The sequence below is a fragment of the Chanodichthys erythropterus genome, chromosome 2 (genome assembly GCF_024489055.1).
Source record: "Chanodichthys erythropterus isolate Z2021 chromosome 2, ASM2448905v1, whole genome shotgun sequence".
Classification (NCBI taxonomy): Eukaryota; Metazoa; Chordata; class Actinopteri; order Cypriniformes; family Xenocyprididae; genus Chanodichthys; species Chanodichthys erythropterus.
The window spans coordinates 37,058,581-37,072,500 of record NC_090222.1 but is presented as its reverse complement, the minus strand read 5'-3'; the positions used below and the strand labels follow the sequence as shown (position 1 = coordinate 37,072,500).

Genomic DNA, 13,920 nt, shown 5'->3' with positions numbered 1-13,920 from the left:
GCAGGAACAGAACCATCTGACGCTATTAGGGTGGTCAATTCTGTCCTGACCCAGCTCGACCAGATCAAACGGTCAGTTTCTCTTGATCTGTGCTGCACTTTCATCTACAAAGGCATGCTTGAAATCAAAATGACTATTTACTTAATGCACTTTGCTGTTCCTATTGTGCATTATTCATCGTGGAGGTTATTGCAAATTATTGTAGTCTTTCATCAAAATATAATAACCTGTTCAGCCATTTTTTCCCTTTTTGTCTGAAGCTTTTGTACCTTCCTTTTTGTGCCATTGAATATCCTGATGCATTTTGAAATATTTCCAAAATGAAATAGGGCTTCCTGTGCAGTTTGTCTATTCATTTAAACCTTGTGTTTCCCTTATTTAGCCATCCAAATGTGGTCATCCTCACTACATCCAATGTCACAGAAAAGATCGATCTGGCCTTTGTGGACAGAGCCGATATAAAGCAGTACATCGGCCCACCGAGCGCCAGCGCCATATTCAACATCTATCTGTCTTGTCTGGATGAACTCATGAAGGTGAGTGTGTGTTCGGCTCCAATAACAGTTGAACATTTCCATTTTTCTGCTGGCCACCACAAAACAGATTTGATCCTTCCCTGCAGCGTCAGATCATCTACCCCAGACAGCAGCTGCTGAGTTTGGAGGAACTGGGCACCATGAACTTCATGGAGAGCGACGTGACCCATCTGAGCTTAAGTCTGAGGAACATCGCCCAGTGAGTGTTTGCTGGTGACCCAACCAGTATTGAAATGTTTGAGAATTGATATCTTTCACAAGTGTCTCTTTCTGTACAGGAGGAGTGTGGGACTCAGTGGAAGAGCCTTGAGGAAAATCCCATTTCTGGCTCATGCGCTTTATGGAAAGGTACTTTATCTTTGAATGTACAATGTTTTGTGATTTTTACCACAAATAAGGGGTTGTTAGTCTAAAATCCTTAAAGGGTTAGTTCAACAGAAAATTAAATTTCTGTCATTAATTAATCACCCTCATGTCGTTCCAAACCCGTTAGACCTTCGTTCATCTTCGGAACACAAAAATATATTTTTGACGAAATCCGAGAGGTTTCTGAACCATACATTTGCATTGACGTTGCTGCCTCTGTGTGGTTCAGAATGACATGAGGATGAGTACTTAATCTAAATCACTATAATGCATGACCTTGAATGGCTCATTGCTGTAATGAAAGGATGCATTTTCAATAAATAATTATATTGAGTGTTAATAATAATCAGAATAAACAGTTCTTAAAATAAGTTATATAGTTCATTAGTTTAATTCTAGGAAGTTTATGGTTGACAAGCAATTCAAGACGAGACACTATTGGTGAATAGGGTGAAAATTTTAACTAATATGTTTTGTATTACAAGTTTTCTGAATTTTTTTTATATGCAAATTATCTAATTAAATATGCATTCATTTGCATACATTTCCAGAATGGAAATCTGAACATTGGTTAAAACCAGGTTCAAAATTCTGGTTTCTATATCTTATATCTAATATCTTTGGAGATCTACTTTTATCACTCCATAAATCAGAAAACACTGTCAACAGCCTGAAATGTTATTAGGGATAAAATGTATAAATCAGAAGAATGATATATGAACATGTAAAGTTTGGTGTATGTAAAGCTGCTGAAGTGGAGATTTTCTGGAGAAAAAAAAAAATCTACAGATGCAAATAGATAGTGTATTAAACTAAACACTTAATATGTATTTTCGATTTTCTTTCCAATAGTCTGAAAGAGCTGTTAAAGCAAAATAGCACTTTTTTTTTTAAACTGACCAGTGCATGAAAAAGCAATGATGTGAATATGCAGTTCAGTCTTTGTTTGTTGTAATCATATCTCCTCTTGTGTTTCCAGACCTCCACAATGACAGTTGAGAGTTTTCTAAAAGCGATGGGCCATGCCGTGGATAAACAGAGACAGGAACAGGCGAGTTTGGTCAACTGTGTTTGAGCTGAATCTAACTGACGTTCCGCCGTTGTGTCGAAATGGTTTTTTGTTTGTTAGTTCAATATTTCCGCTCTGTTCACCAGCTTCATTCTATGAACAAACCAGTGTTTCAAGTTTAAAACAGCACTTATCTATACGAGACTGTCATCTTCTAGGTGACATTTTTCAATTCAGTATTCATAAGCTGAAGTTTTTGGTGTCCTAAAAAGAGTTTATAATACGCACTGTAGCAGCTGCTATTTGCATATGAAAAAATAATGTTCTTTTTTATGTTCAGTTTTTATGTGTATATATTTAAATAATTTGATTAAAAAAAAAATCCTTTTTGTTTTTTTCTCTGATTTACAATTTAAATGTTTTCACTCTTAGAAGAAAAGGTTCTATATAGAATATTAAAGGGTTCATTTAAAAGGGCCCTATAATGCCCCTTTTCACAAGATGTAATATAAGTCTCTGGTGTCCCCAGAATGTGTCTGTGAAGTTTTAGCTCAAAATACCCCACAGATCATTTATTATAGCTTGTCAAATTTGTCAAAACACACAAAAACATGCCGTTTTTGTGTGTGTCCCTTTAAATGCAAATGAGCTGCAGTTCCCGGCCCCCTTTCCAGAAGAGGGCGGAGCTTTAACAGCTCACACTTCGGTTGCTCAGCAACAACAAAGCTGGAGAATCTCAAGCAGCCAAAATGAGGATTGTCAGTAACGGTGTTCAGCCTTACATTGTTCAAACCGGAGTCGACACTGATGGAGAGACTCAGGAAGAAGTTACAACTTTTAGAATGAAACTGGACGTTTCTGAATGGTTAGTGGATAAATTGATGTAGTTGCTGTGGAGTTGATTCAACTCATCCACTAGCATGTGCCGTCATGTTCATCTTTTGTGCAAATCCAGTGTTGAACTGACCCTCGTTTGTGAAGCAGTAAAATGACGGCATGACAACAACACTCTACTACAACAACTCTTCCTCTTCTCTAAAGCAGCCCAACATGGCCCCGCCCTCACCCTGTGATGTCACCAACCCTGGAAGAAGCTTGTTGTAGTCCTTCAAAAGTGATTTCGGTAAAAGAAAGTATCTCCCTTTTGCATTGAACTTTGAGCGTCGTAACTTTGCAGATGTTCAAACAGCAACATTACACACTAACTAAAGTTAAAAAAGTGAAATAATAATCAAGGACCCCTTTAAGGTGCTTCCTATATAGAGCCTTTTAGGGGTTAATTTTATGGATTTAGTTTTAATTAATTCATGTTTTATTCATTTTTAATTTAAATCAAGTTGTATAAATTAAACGACTCCAAAGCATACTTTATCACTAGAAAAAAACTGAAATAACCCATTAAACATGAAAGTATTATGCAATCATTTAAAACATTTTTCCTTATATAGAACCTTTTTGGCATAAAGACTTCTTTCAAATTGAATCAAGAGCTCTCGAGTTCTCTTCACAACCCCACTGAACCTTTTTTTCTAAGGGTCTGATTCATAAACTGCATCCAGTAGGTGGCATAACTGTGCAACTGCAGGGAGAAAACAGTATGCATGAAAAGCTTCGTGAATTGCTTGTCTTTTTTCACTCAGACAGCTATATTAGAAACTATTTGAAAACCAAATTAGGGTTGTGTGCTGACAGGCTTTATTCACATTGCATCCAGTTTTGATTTGGTTTTAATTCTAGTCTTGCACTTTGTCATGTTTACTACTTGTCTGAGCAAAGCCTGACTAAATATAGGTTGTTTTGTGTAAATTTTAAAGGCATTAAAGTTATAAAACACAAACTAAAATACGTAACATTTCATTGTCCAACATGTGCATTCATTTACACTCGACTTTCTCACAAGATGTTTGACTTTTGCTGTTAAGAAACCTGTTTGACACCATATTTAAAGCGGCCTGCTTTGATGTGCTGTTTGGAAAGTGTCAAGTTGTGAGAATCTATTTTATGCGAATCCCATGATCACAAAGAACTGCTTGATGCATATCATCACCCGGAGATACCGGATCAAACAGGTAAACACCTGCGAGCCGTCATTGTGCAGGTATCTGTATCGCATTCTTCTGATATGATGTGAGATTAAAACGTGTCAGGCTGCAGACCAGATAAACAAACCCATAATTGTAATGTCTTCAGGCTTTTTTCTCTTCCTGACAGTTCCTCTTCCAAAAACAAGCAGCTGCTTAAATATAATCAGTGGAGGAAGAAAAAAAATTGTCAAAAGCCTTATTGTTGCAGAGTTTTATACCACTTTTGTGGTTAGAAACTGCCAGTAAGTTCCTAAACAAAGCAAACAGTATAATGCTGCTGAATTTCTGTCTGGCTCCAAGCACTGGAATATCAATAGAGCTGCCAATAGTAATACATTAGTTGAAGAGTTAATAGACTTGTGGGCAAGTATCGTACAACATCACAAGACGTTTGACGTTCAAGGCTGTTCAGAGGATTGCAGAGAGAGATATGAGCTTTTGTTTGAAATAAATGAATGATTTATGCTGCTTATGGGCAAATCAGTATTGCAAATCTCTCCCCTCTTTCAGTGTTTCAAAAGTTCTTTTCCCTCGTGCAAATGCAATATGCTTTCATCTCGATTTTTGCAAGCTGATTGCATGTGAAAATGTTCTTGTGGCAATCGTGCATGTATGAATTACCAACTAGAGTTTTGCATTTTCTGAAGAAACTGGTTGCTGACTGACTCGCATCAAAAAAAATTTTTTTGGTGCATAACTTAATTAAATGTTTTGTCTCTGTCACAAAGGTATTATTATATACCTTGGCATTATCATATGTCAGTCTCTCTATGAAAGTTGTGCAGACTCAGATATTTTTTAAAGTAGTTTAGGAACTGAATTGGATTTATATAACAGGTGATTCAGAAACAAGAGAGATTAAAGGATTAATTGACTTTAAATTGAAGCTTTACCCTCAAGCCATTCTAGGTGTATATGACTTTCTTCTTTCAGATGAACACAATCAGAGAAATATTAATATGGTGGGGGTCACTTCCAGACGTCTTACGCCTTCTGTATTCAACTTACGAAAAAAGCGTAACTGTAGGACGTAGCGTAAGCGTTTTGAATTGCGAGAGGCGTTACACTTTTTTTCCTAAGTTGAATACGGAAGGCGGTCTGGCTTCAGAAGCTGGATATTTTACTTCATAAGGTGTTAAATATGGATATTTTTCTTACACAAACACCTCACTTTGCTTCAGAAGGACTTTATTAATTCCCTGGAGCCGTGTGGAGTACGTTTATAATTGATGGAGGCACTTTCTTCAGCTCATACTCGTTAGTCCTGTTCACTGCCATTATAAAGATTAGATGCGTCAGGATATTTATGAATATAACTCTGATTGTGTTCATCAGAAAAAAGAAAGTCAGATACACCTAGGATGGCTTGAGGGTGATTAAAGCTTGGGGTAATTTTCATTTTAAAGTGAACTAATCCTTTAATGACTTCAACTGAAAATGAAAGTCTTTCCAGAGGAGCAAGTTACATTTTGATGAAACATTATAAAGATGTTTTCTGTAAACATATCTAGTCACTCACAACAAGAACAGGAACATGCATTAAGACATCATTTTAATTTCATGATGACTTCTGGAGTTATATGACCCCTGCTGAAATCCTTTAATCACTCCTGGGCTCAGGCCTGGTGTCATGCACACTGCTTTGGATGCATTTGTTGAATGACTTACTTACCAACTATGATAATACCAACAGAAAAGAGAAAGAAGCAACCCCGCAAGAGGTTTAGAGTTCACCAGCGGTGTAACTCATCAGAGATGTTAAACCACAAGCTGGCACGGACAGATAATTTGTGAAGTCCCAGAGAAGAAGTTAAAGTTTGTGGAATACGTAGAACACCACCACATGTATGTTGAGGAGACTGTAATTAACAGAGTTTCAGATGAGCTGTCATTCATCATGAGGAACGATGCTCTTTTCCATTATCTTTTCTCTTGACACTTTTGTTTTGAATTTTCTAATTTTAAAGGGGCCCTTTTTTAAGTCTTGATTTTGTTTTTGGGCTCTACTATAATAGGTTTTCATGCTTGAATGTTTAATAAACACATTATTTTTTACTTATTTGTCATTGTTGCAGCTCCTCTCTTCCCAGTCTGTCAGTAACGCTCTGTTTAGTTCCTGTCTCTATGAAGCCCCGCCTTCTGAAAAGCACAATGTGCTCTGATTGGTCGGCTGGACCAGTGTGTTCTGATTGGTCAAGCACTTCGAGTGTGTTTAGGAAATAACCCGCCCCTTACCATAACTGCAAACAGTGTTGCCAGTGTTGTCTGCGTTTTTCCCATGGAATTGGGCTATTTTAAAGTTGTTGACGTGGGGACCCATATGTGTGATTTTGGTGCTCCAACACCCCTAAAACACCCCCCAGACTTACAAATTCAGTGGAGAATTCGACCGCCCGATGGAGTAAATCACATTTGGCTATTTTTGGGCTACTTTTCACTGGCCATTGGGCTACATTTGTTGCACAGACATGGCAACCCTGAGTGCACACTATGGCCCTGTCCCAAATGGCACCTTAAACCATGTTGCCAAGTCCATGGTTTTCCAGTGGAATTGGGCTACGTGAACACTATTGCCACTGGAATGCAGATTTTACCCGGGGAGCCCCACCAAAAACATGAATTTTACCCGCCAGAACGCAATTTTTACCGGGGCACCCCCTTGAAACGCGATTGGGCTAGTTTTGGGCTAGTTTTGAATAGCCATTGGGTGGGTTTTGTTGTGAAAACCTGGCGACCCTGCCATAAACACCTGCGGTCTTCTTATGAGTATAATAATATATAAAACTAAACACTTTGTGCTTTGAAACAAAACCGCAACATTACACACAAAAGCTGAAAATGTAATGTAAATGCAAAACATATAAAGTGCTACATAATTGCATTCAGCATTTGTCATGCCCATCTTTCTATTTGAAGTAAACTAAACGTTTTCACAAGATTGTGGTGGTGTGGTCGGATGGTAAAAGAGAAGCAAAGTGAACAGTTTACGCTACTTTTAAGTTTAAAAAATATATAATCTAAAACATATGGACTTGATTTTTACATTTCATGATGAAAATGTGTCCATGCAAAACACACCATCACAGTGCTAAAGGATGTTTGGTAACCAGATATTGCTCAAATCCCTCTTCCAATGTAAGAAAGTAAAATGCTGAAATGTTGCATTTACATCAAAGACTATAGAAATTTTTGCTCAGTGTGTTTGAATCAGTCGATGTTGTGGTGTTTAGTAGATGAAGGATGTCAGGTCTCCTCAAGCTCACACAGTTGTGGAGAATCACATTAACTATCAGTATGATCCATTAACCACAATGAAACTCAATACTGACTGTCTTCATGTTCAACACCACATCTGTTGTTTTTAAACTTTTTGTTGTCTAATGTTTCAAAGGCAAAACCATTGTTTTTAATGCACTGGTACATTTGAAGATTTTGGGCTATTTTGCTTCATAACATGTCTTCTTTTTCGGACTAGAGGAAGGAAAACATCCAATATGTATGTATTCATTTCTAATTTATTCTATTGCACTTTGGGGTAGATTTCAATCACAATACTAATGTGAGTTATCCAATGTTCAGTTTTTTGTTCTGGAAATGCATGCAAATGAATGCATTTGTAATTAAATAATGCCTAATTTGCATATTTAAACATACAATTTCAGAAAACTTGTAATACAAAACTGTCACTGTGATTATTTCCCCGTATTCACCTGTGGTGTGCTTGTGCTAGTCTTGTGAGTGTCAGTAGGGGGCAGCAGTGATGCTGAAGGGGGCAGGACTGAAGGTGCGTGTTTCTCCTGCACTTCACTTCGCTTCACATCTTCATCTCCAGCACAAGACCATCTCGTGAGCTCCTGCGCCAGATTCTCTTCTGCATTACAGATTCACAGTGATCGGGACTCGCTGGTGTCGCGCGCTGAATGCAGAACATATGCTTCCGGAATCTGCAGGATTTGCCTTTTAATTTCTCTGAACGGGATATAATGTAAGAACTGTGACCGAGAGATGCACGACTTCTGTTAACTACAGCAGTGATACAATGGGGAAACTTCACTCAAAACATGGTGAGTTGCACATCTAGCGTTGCATAATCGCAACATATTTGTGTAAATATGTAAACGCGTATGTATGTGACTGATTATTCAGTTATGGGAACATTTATGTCCTTTAGTCATAAAATATATAATATCTTTAATGACTTTTTCTGAATTTTAAGTGTTGAAAGGTAAAAAAAAAAATTGCCAGTTTTTATTATTATTATTGGTTTTCTGTTTTTTTTTTTATGGAAATATGAAGTGTCGGAGTCACATCTCTGATTAAAAAGATCAAAAATATCATTAATATAAAATTTTTGCATATGAAAGTAGCTTCGTTAGGCATCGTTACTAAATGACTGACTGATAGATAATCACTTGAGCAAACAATTCAAAGACTAGTGCAACTTTATCCTCTAAAAAACTGGAAAATATCATTACCAGACTATACATCATCACCGTTATAAAAATCTGATTAAGATGATGATCAGATATTAATTCCAGGACAGCATAGATTAAACAGTTTGAAGAAGTTAAAATATATATATATAAAAAAAAAATCATCCATATATATGTCATTTTAACACATATTTTGTCAATCTTTGCCATGCATGCTCTTGAAATGCACAAAAATATAAATGTTATTATAAATAATGCCCTGATTTATGTCTTTCTATCTTCTATTCGGATGCAGCTTGCAAACGTCGGGAAAATCCTGAGGGTGAGATTTGCATTTGACGGTTTAAAAATATATATTTTATAGTTGAAATGAACTATTAATGGCTTAGAACATTTCCCAAAGCTTTTTCACATCCATTTTCAGGGGATAGTTTTGTTGTGAATGGCTTTATTTCAAGAAGAGGAGTTGAAGGCGGCGAGAGATATGGCACGTCTGACAACAATCTGAAAGATTATAAGGTAAGAAGCACCTGTTTTTTGTGCATTTGCTTCTTTTATACATCTGAAACCTTCTGGCCATCCATCTTTAAACCTGTCTCACATAGACAGCTGCCTTCAAACTGAAATGAAACATAAACACTATCTTTGTGCATCATACAAATAGCACTTTGCTTGAGAAACTCGACCAATTTCAATTCAATTTCCAAAGAGTATGTCATTTGCATGTTGCAAAGATAACTCTGTTATTCGAGTAAGCAAGAATGCACAGAACTGAACTATTTTTCATCAATGTTTTGAATGACTGCAGCGCATTATGCGAGTGCTTTCTGTTGCCGAAGCTTTTTCCCAGTATCATATTCGACTTGATCAAGAATCTGCACCACATAAGGAACAACTTGCGGTGAGCCGTTTGCCATCCCGCTGCCAAAGACCACATTCCCACTGACGAGAAATCATCATTACACCGGCTGAAACAAACAGAACGGAGTGTGTGTTCGCAAGGCCATGCAACGACATGTCGAGCTGCTCGTGATGACGAGAGCTGCTGTTGTTTTTGTCGTGTTTGGCAGCGGGACAGCGCCGCTGTGGTTGTTCCCCTGTGGGATTGATGGGTTTTGACAGCTCGTTCCCTGCGGTGGGACTATGACATCAGTGCCGGGCGGACGGTTGGTGATTGACAACTGTATTAACAGCTGAGAGTCTCGGTTAGTCCTGGACGTAGAGCAGCTCACATGCGTTACATCTGCGTGAACGGAGTCGGATTATGTGGAGACTTTTGGGAGTGTCAGATGTTGATGAGTAATTTCACTGATTGTGATCTGTTGAGGTTTCATCTCGTGCAAAGAAAATTGTCTCTTATATATCTATGCAATTCATTTAATGCTCTTTGTCTCATTCTCCTACCACACAATACTGCTATTTTCTGACATTTTTTCTAACCTGAGACAGGTTGATGGACTGAACACTAGTGATTAACATCGAAGAATAACATGCCTCATGGCAGTTCTCTTCATATTGCACATTTGAAACTGAACATTTTATATAAAATTAAGCAGTATTGTGAATATTGCAATGATTTAATGTATTTTTTACTTGCACTTGTTCAGACAGAGATGTTTTGATAGTATCTCGTGTTTAAACTTCAGTAAAACAGTTTGTTTGATTCATTTCTGTGAATCTCCATTTCAAAGAATCAATTCAAAAGTCAAACTCAAACATTTTTTGAAGATTTATTCAAATAGACAGAAATTCACAAGAATGACTCTAACAAGAATCGACGACTCTAACAAGTTTGTTTGATTCATTTCTGTGGATGAGTTGAGTTGAAAAATCTATTAAAAAGTCAATCTCAAAAATCTCTTTAATTGCTTTATGGACAGATATTCACAAGAATTAAAATGGACAGAAAAGATTTGAACCATCTCTAAAACATTTGTTTGATTCATTTCTGTGGATGAGTTCAAACTGTCCATTTCAAAGAATCAATTCAGTAGACGATCTCAAAAGTGTTTGAATTGATTCATTGAAATGGACAGAAATTCACAGGAATTAATCAAACCAATTCTAAGAATTTTATTTATTCATTTCTATGAATGGGTTCAAACTGTCCATTTCAAAGAATCAATTCAGAAATCAATCTCGAATTGCTTTATTGAAATAGACAGATATTCATATGAATCAATAAAACCAACTCTTACAAGTTCATTGGATTACATTCTGTGAATGGGTTCAAATTTGAAATGGACAGAAAATCACTGGAAAGATTCAAACCAACTCTAAAATGTTTGTTTGAGTCATTTCTTTGGCTTTCCATTTCAAAGAATCAATTCAAAAGTCAAACTCAAACATTTCTGAAGATTTATTCATATGGACAGAAATTCATAAGAATGACTCTAACAAGTTTGTTTGATTCATTTCTGTGGACGAGTTCAAATTGTCCATTTCAAAGAATCTATTCAGAAATCAATCACAAATTGCTTTATTTAAATAGACAGACACAAAAAAAACTCTTACAAGTTCATTTGATTACATTCTGCGAATGGGTTCAGATTTGAAATGGATCTCCATTTCAAAGAATCAATTCAAAAGTCAAACTCAAACATTTCTGAAGATTTATTCAAATAGACAGAAATTCACAAGAATGACTCTAACAAGTTTGTTTTAACTTATGTGGATGAGTTCAAACTGTTAATTTTGAATTATCTATTAAAAAGTCAATCTCAAAAATCTCTCAATTGCTTTATTGAAATGGACAGATATTCACAAGAATGAATCATTGGATGGGTTCTGACTTGAAATGGACAGAAATTCACAGATTTGAACCAAAAAGTTTGTTTGATTCATTTCTGTGGATGATTTCAAACTGTCAATTTCAAAGAATCAATTCAGAAGTCAAACTCAAAAATCTCTGAATTGATTCATTGACATGGACAAATATTCATAGGAATTAATCAAACCAACTATAACCAATTTGTTTGATAAATTTTTGTGAAGGGGTTCAAACTGTGCATTTTACTGAATAAATTCAAAAGTCAGTCTCAAACATTTTGAATTGATTCATTGAAATGAACAGAAGCCGATGTGTCCCATTATGTTAGGCTCTTTGCATTGCATCATTTCAATTAGCGTCACGCTGAAGGACGCCATAGTAAAAAGACTCTAACTGATGATTAACCTGCCCTATTAGAAGCCTTAAAAAAGTTGTTCCTTTCATGAATGGGGAAGTTATTTGGGAAAATCTGACACAGATCTTAAGGGGAAACCACCGGCGGCACAGGGTACGTCATGTGTCATTAATGGGCAGCTCCAGAGTTTGATTTAATCAAAGTTTTGGCTCTGATTTGTGTTTTGTCAGTCGTCAAGTACCTGAAAGAGTCTTTGAAACTGGGAGCAGGAGCACATTTGATGGCTGATAAGGCATGCTTGGGTTGTTTATTAAGGGTGGTTGAAGTGCAAGACATCTGTATAATTAAGGGCACTTTCAAACTACAGCTTTTGGTGCGGATCCGAGTCCATTTCAGGTCAGAGTTTGGTTGATGAAGGGTTCAAAATCTGGATCACTTGAACTAGCCTTGTTGCAGTTGATCTCACAATAAGCTTTGTCTTGTTAGTCATCTTGCCTTTGGAATTTCATTGTGAATTAATCTCCAATTTCCCACATATTTATAGGCTTTTTTTTTTGAAAACACCATAATCACAGTTTTGTGCTGCCATGTTTATTCTGCAGTTAACTGAATCGTTGTTAATGATATCTTGATGAGTTGCAGCAGGGATAAAGAGTCATTGTTGTGAGAACAGAGCTGGTTTGATTGAAGGTTTTTTGGAGTTACTATATTTTGCTTCCAGTGATTGGCAGTTGCAGCCCGCAAGCTGTGTACCTAGTATTGAATTAATAGTCCACCCAAAAATAAACATTTTTCGTCATTTACTCACCCTCAGGTTGTTACAACCCTGTTTTATTAGTAATTGTTGTGTTTCTCATGAAGCATAAAGTAGATCTCAAGCAGAAAATCAGAGCTTCCATTTTCCACTGAACTATAGTGGATGATGAATTTTACTGCCTAGTTCCAATAAAGTTCAAAAGGCATGTCAAATACCGTATTTTGGGGAAAATAAGTCACAACTGATTATTAGTTGCATTTGGTCAAATTTGTGTTGAGAGAAAAAATCCCAGATAAGTCACACTGTGTAGTGTGTAATGTTGCTGTTTGAGCATAAACAACGTCTGCAAAGTTACGACGCTCAAAGTTCAATGCAAAGGGAGATATTTTCTTTTACAGAAATCACTTTTTAGGGACTACAACAAGCTTCTTCCCGGGTTGGTAACATCACTAACCCCAAAATTTGCACAAACCCCGCCCCCAAGAACACGCAACAAAGGGGGTGAGGCCATGTTGGGCTGCTTTATAGAAGAGGAAGAGTTGTTGTTTTACGCCGGACTGCTTCACAAACGAGGGTCAATTCAACACTGGATTTGCACAAAAGATGAACATGACGGCACATGATAGTGGATGAGTTGAATCAACTCCACAGCAACTACATCAATTTATCCACTAACCATTCAGAAACGTCCAGTTTCATTCTAAAAGTTGTAACTTCTTCCTGAGTCTCTCCATCAGTGTTGACTCCGGTTTGAACATTGTAAGGCTGAACACCGTTACTGACAATCCTCAGTTTGGCTGCGTGAGATTCTCCAGCTTTGTTGTTGTTGAGCTGTTAAAGCTCCGCCCTCTTCTGGAAAGGGGGCAGGAGCAGCAGCTTATTTGCATTTAAATGGACACATAAAAATGGTGTGTTTTTGTTCACACTCAAATAGGTGCAAATTTGACAAGCTATAATAAATGATCTGTGGGGGATTTTGAGCTGAAACTTCACAGACACATTCTGGAAACACCAGAGACTTATATTACATCTTGTAAAAAAGGGCATAATAGATCCCCTTAATGGTATTCAGAATCAGAACATAATAAGAATGTGATATATAAGTATAAAACAAACATAAATTATAGTGGCATTCATTATAACAGCATTTAATAAAAATGCCATGCCTAAACAAATATTTAAAGTGAAACTGAAACTACTGGCCATGTGGGTAATGCACTATACCAATAAACTTGTGCTTACGTGCCTCTCTCATTCTGCACTGAATATGTGTGGTTTGTACTTGTTTTGCACGCTTGCATTAAGTTGCTTTGGAATATACAGGGGTTGGACAATGAAACTGAAACACTGGCCAATATAGTGTTGGAGGTTTCACAGCTACATGTCAATCTTTTCTGATTTTACATTGAATTAGCAGAGCAATAGCACAGCTGTACATAAAATATTGCAATCCACACAACATAATGGGAGACATATCAGATTTCAAAAGTGGACAAATTGTTGGTGTGCATCTCGCTGGCTCATCTGCGACCAGGACAGCAAGTCTTTGTGGTGTATCGAGAGCCAACAGCAGTAACTGTGGACGCAAGAGGAAGCTGTCTGAAAGAGAT

The 13,920-nt window shown here is 36.9% G+C and overlaps 2 protein-coding genes across 3 annotated transcripts in view; both read left to right on the top strand.

The window, feature by feature from the left end:
* Positions 1-3,918, top strand: part of trip13 (thyroid hormone receptor interactor 13) — a 10,454-nt gene extending 6,536 nt beyond the window's left edge. For both annotated transcript variants that reach the window (XM_067397284.1, XM_067397274.1), the window contains exons 10-14: positions 1-71; positions 383-536; positions 623-735; positions 815-884; positions 1,882-3,918. The exon at positions 1-71 is cut by the window's left edge and continues 36 nt beyond it. In XM_067397284.1, the coding sequence (XP_067253385.1) occupies positions 1-71; positions 383-536; positions 623-735; positions 815-884; positions 1,882-1,977 (504 nt within the window). In that variant the 3' untranslated portion in view covers positions 1,978-3,918. The remainder of the gene's footprint in view (positions 72-382; positions 537-622; positions 736-814; positions 885-1,881) is intronic.
* Positions 3,919-7,798: 3,880 nt separating this feature from the next.
* The window catches only part of nkd2b (NKD inhibitor of WNT signaling pathway 2b), a 57,329-nt gene continuing 51,207 nt past the window's right edge, over positions 7,799-13,920 (top strand). Inside the window, exons 1-3 of the mRNA XM_067397261.1 lie at positions 7,799-8,059; positions 8,724-8,750; positions 8,853-8,947. Coding sequence (XP_067253362.1) covers positions 8,035-8,059; positions 8,724-8,750; positions 8,853-8,947 — 147 coding nt within the window. The 5' untranslated portion in view covers positions 7,799-8,034. The remainder of the gene's footprint in view (positions 8,060-8,723; positions 8,751-8,852; positions 8,948-13,920) is intronic.